The sequence below is a fragment of the Arvicanthis niloticus genome, chromosome 5 (assembly GCF_011762505.2).
Source record: "Arvicanthis niloticus isolate mArvNil1 chromosome 5, mArvNil1.pat.X, whole genome shotgun sequence".
NCBI classification, from domain to species: Eukaryota; Metazoa; Chordata; class Mammalia; order Rodentia; family Muridae; genus Arvicanthis; species Arvicanthis niloticus.
In genome coordinates, this window is record NC_047662.1 from 10567037 (window position 1) to 10576893 (window position 9857).

Sequence of the window (9857 nt, forward strand, 5' to 3'; positions counted from 1 at the left end):
TCTGAATAAGGTTATAGGAGCCACTTTCTCCTCTGTATGTGCCCTGGCCAGGAACCACACCCTCTCCTGAATCTTTGACACCTTGTATGGGCTGGGTCAGTGTTTACAGGAAGCAGGGAGGTGGAGAGGGAAGCTGGTGATGTATAAGACACCTGCTGATCTGCTTTGTCTTCCATAGCCTGTGGCAGATACAGATGATACTTGGTCACCTCTGAGGTAGAGGCATCATGGTGCTTCTGGCCCTGACACTCCTTGTCGGTACAGTTGCCGTGTTCTCACTGGGCAGTCTGCTCTGGGTGATCTTCAGACACCTCTGGACGGAACACATCCCCGAAGGCATCACTCACCCCATGAGGCTGCGAATCCTCAGTTGTCTTCTCCATCTGTCAATGACATGGGTGAGTCTCTGCTTTGCTTGCTTCCTTTGCCTGAGGTTAGGGCAAACGAGATACTGGATGCTTATACTACACACAATTCAAAGAATGCTTGCTTTCTCGATGTTTCCATCACTGTAACAAAATACCCAAGATAATAGACTTATAAAGTGAAAAGGTTTATTTAGGATCATGGTTTTTGAGGTTGCAACTTGTGATGCCAACCTGATTGTGTTAAGAGAGAGCATATGGCTGAGAAAAACTGCTCATGTCCCAAGGGATCAAAAAAAGGAAGGGCTGAGGTACCATAGTGCCTTTTAATTTTTTTTACTTATCATACAAGCAAATGGACTTCTCCATGTATTTTATTGTGTGTATATCATTAGACTTTGATCCTTTTCTGTTGTTGTTGTTGTTGTTGTTGTTGTTGTTTTGTGTTTGGGGGCTTTGGGGGTTTGTTTGGTATTGGGGGGTTGTTTGTTTGAGACAGGGTTTCTCTGTGTAGCCCTGGCTGGCCTAGAACTCACTTTGTAGACCAGGCCTGCCTCTATCTCCACCTCCAGACTGCTGGGATTAAAGATGAATGCCACCACCACCTGGCTTGGGCTTTGTTTTTATACACTACCTTCTCTCATCAACCTATGTCCTCAGTGACCTTCCACTAAGCATTTCTTTCCAAAGGTTCTACCACCTGTAACTAGCATCACCCTGGAGCCTTTTCCACAAGTGCCTTGGAGGTACAGAGAATATGCAAACTGTGGCACTCAGAGGAAAAAGCTAATCTCCTTCTTTGTTAGCCCTCAGTACTTTGCTGACCATATGGATGCATTTTTTGAGTTCCAGTGACTACAGATCTGCTAGCGAGAGTCAACAAGCAACAAAATTAAGAAAACAGAAAGCAAACTAGGAAATTAGCTCAAGACATGAGCAGAACCATGGAACACATCTTTTAAAAACAGTAAGATTTACTTATGTTGTGTGTATAGGCATTTTGTCTGTCTGTATGACCACCCACTATGTACGTGCAGTACCTGAAGAGGCCAGAGAAGTGTTGTAGGATCCCCTGAGACTACAGTTATAAATGGTTGTGAGCCACCATGTGGGTGCTGGGAATTTGAACCTGGGTCCTCTAAAAGAGCAGCCATTGCTCTAAACTGCTGAGCTGCATAGATCAGAACTTTAACAAAATGTTCTTGCCTCTTTAAGAACTATTTTTTAAGGCTAGGCATGGTGGCGTACGTCTTTAATCCCAGAACAGCCGAGGTAGAAGCATGTGGATCTCTATGAGCTTGAGACCAGCCAGATCAACATAGTGAGTTCTGGGAGAGCCAAGGACACAAAGAGAAATCCTGTCTCAAAAAGAAACAAAAGACAAAAAGATACCTATTTTTAAAACAATTATTATAGAAAATATGGGTTTTCATAACAGCATTTTTTAAAGAAAAAAAAATTTGTAGATTCTCCCCTATCCCTGTAACCTCCTCTCTCTTACATTCTTCCACCCCTGTACCTCCAATCTATCTTTATATCCCATAAGTCCTGTTGCTCTCTTTCCCATTTTTAAGTCCCCTTTTTCCATCTTATGCCCCTCTTCCTATTTCATAACTAATGGCTACACTCAGAACCACTTTTACACACACATATAAAAATCATAAGCTAGGGTCCATATATAAGAGAGAACATGGTTTACATCTTTCTGAAATCTGGGTTGTCTCACTATAACATCTCAAGGACTCTATCCCCTACCACAGAGATGTTTGTGCCTTCATGGTCACCACTGCTCTATTCACAATAGCCAGGAAACGAAACCACCCAAGACATCCATCAGCAGATGAATGGATGAAGAAAATACACAATAGGAAACACACAGTGAAAAAATGAGACAAGGTCTCACTATGGAAGCCAGGCTTGCCTTGTACTCAAGAGGCCTGCTTCTGCCTCATGAGTGTTGGGATTAAATGTGTACATTACCATGCCCAGATACAATGGAATTTTACCCAACCATAAAATAAAAAGAAAAGAAAATATACTTTTAGGAACATGATGGAACTGGAGATCATTATGTTAAGTCAAATAAATGTATCACACTTAAAACAGTACCCCAGTCCTGCTTTTGCAAATAGCCTGACTAAAATGTTTCATTTTCCCTTTGGCATTCTCTTTTGTAGCCTACAGTTCAAGTTCTTAGTTACCATGACTCAGTTTCCCTGTCTGTTAAATTTGAACTCATAGCAGCCCCTACTGCCTGGCATTTCTCAAGAATCTGGGAGTTAAGCTATTCAGAGGGTGTATTGCAGCATCTCCAGTAGGGTAAGCCCTCTTTACACATCATACACAGTCACCATTCTGTATCACTGCCCAAGGTCTGAGCTCAGGGATAGGTAGGGGAAAAAAGTTCTAGGTAGAGTGCCTCAAGAGAACTTGCCATCCACGGTAACAGAACCAGAGGCTGGCCAGTTTTAAGGAAGCTCACAAAGAATCTAGCTACAAATAGCTTCATGCAGAGGGCAGACCCAGGAGTAAAGCATAGCAAAACAGCAGGGAGACCAGGGCTTGCTTACTCAAAGGTCAGAATGCAAGGGCCCATAGCTTTGATGGATAGGATAAACATTGGCCCATTTTCACTGCTAATCTCTGATTGTAGGGTTCCTTGCCATTGAGGGTTGGAAGCAGGGAGGTTAGCAGAGTACAGACCCCAGGAGAGAATTATAACCCTAGCACAAGAGGAATCACGGGTATTTTGAGTACAAGATCATTTCATCTACTACAGACATAGAAAGTTGTAGTTTCCTCATCCATTTGACACCAAGGTGTTATCAGATGGCAGCCATCACTTGTTTCCTTTTTGCATGTTCATCGTGACATCCCACATTACTTGTCTGACAGCTATTAGTGTATGAAACTGACTTCCTGGATGAATTCCATGTATTTGTTAAAGAGTGTTGTGCTGGGGAGATAGTGCCACTTGTAAAGTGCCTACTGCTCAAGCATGAGAACCTGGGTTCAGATCATGAGAAGCTAAGCATAGAGCTGAGCGTGATGGTTCAAGCTCATGCCTGAGGGATGGAAATCAAAGCTCATGGACCAGCCAACTAGTTGCATTGATGAGATAAATTTCAGATTCAGTAAGAGACCCTGTCTCAAAAACTAAAGTAGATGGGTCTATAAGATAGCACAGTGGCTAATGTCATTTTTTACCAAGACTGACCTGAGTTCTATCTCTGGGTCCTACAGAGGGAAGAACAGAACTAATTCTGTCAAGATGTCCTCTGACCACAGGACCACATGCTCTGTGGATCATGGATACCCATACATACACACACACACACAAATAAATGCAATAAAATAATAAATAATTGAATAAATAAATATGATGGAGCAGTTGAGGAAAGACACCCAGTGTTGACCTCTGGCTTCCTCATGCTTACACAGATGTGCATACATCTACAATAACAAGTGCATACATCACACATGTCCAACACAGAACACACACACCAAAACGTATATCACATACATCCAATATAGGACATACACACCAAAACATACATCACATACATCCAACGCAGGACACACACAACAAAAAGAAAAAAAAATGTTCTGAGATGAGTCCCTGAGCTTTAATCACAACCAAAATGGCTGTGACTTAGGACTAGAAACTCCTGGAAAGACCTGGGAATGATCACTTATTTACTTATTTGTATTTTTCATACAGTATATTCTAATTATGTTTTCCTGCTCTTCTCTCCACTCGGATTCTCCTCTCTCCAGAGAAAAAGCAAAGCAGCATAAAACAAAGCAGAGAGAAAAAAAAAAACCATGGAATCTGGGCATGGGGTATATGCTTTAATCCCAGCACTAAGGAAGCAGAGGCAGGTGGATCTCTGAGTTTGAGGCCAGTCTGGCCTGCAGAACAAGTTCTAGGATGGTCAGGATTATATAGAGAAAACCTGTCCTAAAAAACTAACAACAGAAAAAAAACAAACCAAAGAGCACAGGAAACAAACGTAGAAAGTGAGAATCATAATAGATAAACAAAATCCAAGTTAGGAGGGTTTTTAAAAAAAAAAAGCCCAAAGGATTATGACACAAAACATCTCCAAAAACATCGAGTTTACTTTGTATTGGTCATCTACTGCTGGGTATGGAACCTCCCCGAGGTGTGATTTGTATGCCCATTGAGACTCTACTGAAGAAAACTCATTTTTCCTTTTTAAGAGATTGCCACCTAGAGACAGCTTCTTGGTTAGGGCTGGGGGTTTGTGTCCACTTTCCCTCTTAGCACTGGGACCCTATTTAACTTGTACCTGTGTAAGTACTGTGCATGCTGCAACAGTCTCTATGAGTTCATATGTGGATCAATTCTATTCTGCCTGGAAGACACGGTTTCCTTGATGTCCTCATTGGCTTTTATAATCTTTCTGCCTCCTCTTCCCCCTGAGTTCTCAGGGGAGGATTTTGATGAAAGATGTCCCATTTAGGACTAAGTATCCCAAGATCTCTTAATTTCTGTCCATTGTCCATTATGGGTCTCTGTATTTGTTCCTATCTCCTGCAGAAGGTAGCTTCTCTGATGATGGCTGAGCCAGACACTGTGTCTATATATAGAGAGGAATATTGTTATATTTATATAATTTGTATTTATATAAAAAAACACATTAGCTCTTAAAGATAACATAATAACCTGAAGAAGCCCCATGCACCAGCACCTGTATTGAGATCACTGACCCTAGCCAAACACATATACCTTCCACTCCCAGCTCCATTCTTAATTTTCCTAAAGTGAAAAACCTTAAGCACCACATTTTTCAAAAAAAAAAAAAATGTCTGTAAATTCCATGGAAAGATAAGAAAATACCCTTGTCTCCCTCTTCAAAAACGTTACCTCCATAGCGATGAATATTTGGGAGATCTAGGCTGTCTTTCTTGGAGAGAAGACAATGCCCAGACCACAAGTAGAACAGGAGTCTCCAAAAAGATGGCTCAAGAGTTGTCCAGAAGCCTGGTTTATCATGTCTGGCATGCCAACTATCTAGGGAGAGGAGTAGACCTGATGATAGAGGAACCACATGGGCCTGGATAGGTTTGACTTTAAGTGCAGGTGCTTCATGAGGATACTGAGAGAGAGAGAGGAAGTGCAGGAGGTCTGTGGTCCAGTTTCATTAATATTTCTTAAGGTCCTCCTTGGCACTTGGGGAGGGTAGATGTGGTCTGGCTGTGTGTTAAATGATTGATGCATAATCATTCACAACTCATTACTTCTTCTTTCTTTAACAGGGGATGATTTTTGAGAAACTGGGACTCTGTTATGCACCCCAGTTTGCCAGTTTTCTGCATGATCTGCAGCCACTCAAGAAAAATCCCGATGTTGTGGTCAAAGATCTTCACTTTGGGACAGCCCCTGTGAAGCTATACAAGCCCAAGAAACCCTCCTCCACCCCAAGGACTGGAATCATTTTCTTCCATGGTGGTGGGACCATCCTGGGGAGCTTGAGTAAGACAGAGCCTTTTTTTCTAGCCTCTTTGAGTCCCCTGTCTCCCTACTAAATGGGTTTGAAAGAATAGTCATTCTGGGGGGGGGGCTAGAGAGATGACTCAATACTTAAGAGTACTTGCTGCTCTTTCAGGGAACCCAAGTTTGGTTCCTAGCACCTATGTTGGCCATTGTACAACTGCCTGTAACTCTAGCTCCATGTAATCTAACTTCTTCTTCTGGTCTCTGTGCATACCTTCATTCATGTGTGTATAATATATACACATTAGTAAAAGTAAAATAAATATTTAAAAAAAAATAATTCCTGCTGGTAGACTGTCAACTGTTAGGACCAGGAAAACCCAGGGCAATTTAGTAGGCACAGATCATTTGGTGGTATATTATGGAATGGTCTAACCTCTTCCTAAGCTGATATGAGAATACCACTCACACACCAAGCCACTGCACAGTATTCATTTTGGGGTGTTTTTGGTAAGTGGTGGAATGCATCAGGTCATGGGCATCTTAGAGACTTGTTCAGGCAGCTCACAGAAGCAAAACAGTAAGAAGTTGAAAGGATATTTACTCTCCAGCCAGAAGCTATTTAATGACCTGCTCAGCTAACTCAGATACTCTGCATAGAAGAAGGGGTTAGCCACAAATGCTGGAGAAAGGTAAATGTCCTAGTAAATGTGACATTTGATTTTGTTTTCTAGAGACCCACCACAACATATGCTTGTGTTTGTCCAAGGACTGTGACTCTGTTGTTCTTTCAGTTGGGTAAGAAAGGGTATGCTGGGAACATACAGGCAGACAACCCTGATTCATAGTGACAGGGTCTGAAGTTTGAACCTGAAGCTGATAGAATTGGAAAGGAAAATGGGGGGAGGGCTGGTCTGTGAGGACCCAGTAAGAAGAAGCAAAGAACAAAAGAGAGAGGGAAAGTGGACTGGATCCCCTTCCTTAGTGCATTTGTGGATAAAGACATCATTTAACTCTGTCATTTAGAGGCTAATGGGAAAGGCCATGGCACTTTCCTTTTGGATAGAAGAGTTCATTAGGTCTAATAGCCCTGCCTATGGCAGACAGGTGACATTTCCTCTGCCTAAAGTCATCAGTGCCCTGCACAACTACTGAAACATCTAAACAATATCATATCCATTCCCAAGTGCAATGGTAATTGCCCCCTCTGAGCCTAAGTGGCAGGTGTCTACTAAGGGCTTTCTGTCTACTGTGTATTTGGGGCCTTACCTATCTCCTCCTATTCAGACTTCAAATGGAGATTTGAGATATGAGATGTTAGACAAGGGTACTTTGGGTTTGGCTGAGCATTGAGCATAATCTATGGCCCTTGATTCCTCTTTAGATACAGAAAATCTCCCATGTACAAGTACCCAGCGATGAAAGAGGACTGTATAGAAGCAACCACCCACTTTATGGAATCACTGGATGTGTACGGAGTGGATCCAGCTCGTGTGATGGTCTGTGGTGACAGTATAGGAGGAACTGCAGCCACTGTGACTTGTCAAATGTTAGTGCACCGAACAGATCTCCCCACAATCCGGGCTCAGATTTTGATCTACCCCTCACTGCAATTGATAGATTTTGGGAGCCCTTCTTATCAACAGAATAGCAACATCCCACTGCTCTCTTGGGATCTGGCCTTCTACTGTTTCTGTTGCCACCTAGATGTGAACCCTTCCTGGAAAAGTGTCATAAAGAAAGGTATGCATTTGCCTCTGGAAGTCTGGGAGAAGTACAGAAAGTGGTTGGGTGCAGAAAACATTCCAGAGAGGTTTAAGAAACGAGGCTATCAACCTATAATCCGGAGGCCTGTGAATAAAGATGCCTACCAAGAGATAAAAACTGCACTGAACTATACCTGCTCACCCCTCATTGCAGAAGACAGTATAGTGTCTCAGCTCCCAGAAGCCTGCATCGTGAGCTGTGAATATGACCTTCTCCGAGACCATTCTCTCTTATATAAGAAGAGGCTGGAAGATCTGGGGGTGCCTGTGACATGGCATCATATGGAGGATGGCTTCCATGGAGTGCTTAATACCTTTAACTATGGATTATTAAGCTTCCCTTGCTCCTCGAGAATTATGGACCTGGTTATCCAGTTCATTAGAAAGTTCTGATCCTTATTCCTTCCTGGGGCTGCTCCTCCAACTTAGTCTGGGTTATAAAATAATACAATGTATGTTATTTGTGATGAATAGAGAGGAGGCAGAGTAAGAAGGATGGAGTAAGGCTCTCTGTCTTTGTTCACTGTTGAGGAAAATAAGAGCTGACCATCTTCAGCATTCATTTGTGAGAATGAACCTGTGCATGAAATTTGTCCATAATCCCCTTAGCTGGAATTCAGGCAGTCAGGGCCGATTGAAACTGTATGGTACATGTATCTGGTTGAGTTGGTCTTGGAGAAAACAGGTGTGTTGTATTACAGTCTTACTGAGCTTTGCCAATGTGACTCAGAAAGTAGAGATTTGATGCTGAGTCTGGTGGGGGTTGGTGACAGTCTCTGGGTGCCCAGCTGGCTTAAGTTGAAAGTTATGAGACACTGGAGACAGATTTTCCATGGTACATGGCTCCTAGATAGAGACAAGTGATGACAGCCAAATATGCCTGCCTAAAAGAGCTTGGGTGTTCTGGGTATCAGAGTGAGTTCCCAACAAATGGCCCTAAAGCAACATCATAAATATTAAAAGACCAGAATTAAAGGGAAGCCAAGTTCAATGAAATTCAGAGGTAATTCTAGAGAAAGCCAAGGGAACAGATGTGTTATAGTGAACTATTTGATCGAAGACAAAGAATCAGTGCATTTTGCCCCACATTGATATAAAATAGACTGGCATATGTAGCAGCAAATTTTAGGTGTAAATCGGGTGTGGTCTTATGTAGGGACTCAGAAAAGACTACTGGCTTACCTTCTCTTCATATACCCTCTGCCCTTCTCTGCTCCATGCTGATGTGTTTATCTTCATATGGTGGCTCTGAACAATTTCTTGCTAAGGTATACAAGATCTATGTGAACTTGGATGGATGTATCCACTCTCCTCAGCCGTCTCAACAAGAATTTCACAGCAATTTACTGTTTCTACTGGTTTTCTGAGCTGTGTGTGGTGGTTACAAACAAGTGAGTAGAAATTTCCAACTGTTCAGTGCGAAGTCTATGCTACTCTTGGAGTAGAGTATGAAACAACCTCCCCTGGTGTTTGGACTGAGTCAGGTTTGGAGACAGGAGAGTAGTGAATACTTCCCTCATCAAAGGCTAGATGTTGGGTGAACATTAATATTCACTCAACTATGGAAGTGAAATAAAGGTCCAAATTAATCAAGTTTCATGGAAGTGGCAAGAAGATGCTAGAACCATGATAACCAACTGCCCCTTGGGAGTAAAAATTCCTTTGAAAGAGATGGCCATGTGGTCCTCCTGTCTTCACAAGGATTTGCCTCTTGCTGACCAGCAGCTTTCAAAGGCCAGCATCTAAGTCCACTCACAGAGAAACCCAGACTTGCCTTAACTTGTTCTCAAATGATTGTGTTGAAATATCATCAGAGAGGAATACTCATGGGTGACTTCTTTAGCCATTCATAGTTATCCAGCACATGGCTTTGGTAGAAAAATAAGAACTAGCCACTGAAAACATATATTGTAGGAAGTGATGGAACCCCAGGAGTATGGCCCTCTCTGATACAGGCCTCTGAGTTGAACTGAGTAGGTCTGCAGCCTGGAATGGGTTTTGTGTAATGTTACTATAGCCACTGGAGACTGAAGTGGTATGGACTGAACTTCCACATAGATGGGTGCTTGTCTCTTTGACTGGGAGGTGGCAAAACTGATACACTACTGGAAGACTGTGTCTAGTGGAAATAGCTGGGGACATCCCAGGGCTGAGGGTACATTTTCACAGCTTCTCCCTACTGTAGATCAAGATAGAGAAAGAAAGGCCTTTTTCCCCTTAGTAGCTGGCTGGGCTACTTGTCTGTTTACTTGAGTGTTTTCTCAG

At 42.5% G+C, this 9857-nt stretch overlaps 1 protein-coding gene across 1 annotated transcript; it reads left to right on the top strand.

Annotated features, from left to right (window-relative positions):
- The first annotated feature begins 227 nt into the window (after positions 1 to 227).
- On the top strand, positions 228 to 7985 carry Aadacl3 (arylacetamide deacetylase like 3). The gene is made up of 4 exons (XM_034504088.2): positions 228 to 398; positions 5649 to 5865; positions 6561 to 6624; positions 7211 to 7985. The coding sequence occupies exons 1-4, from the start codon at positions 228 to 230 to the stop codon at positions 7983 to 7985; spliced, it is 1227 nt and encodes a 408-aa protein (XP_034359979.1).
- The last annotated feature ends 1872 nt before the right edge of the window (positions 7986 to 9857 follow it).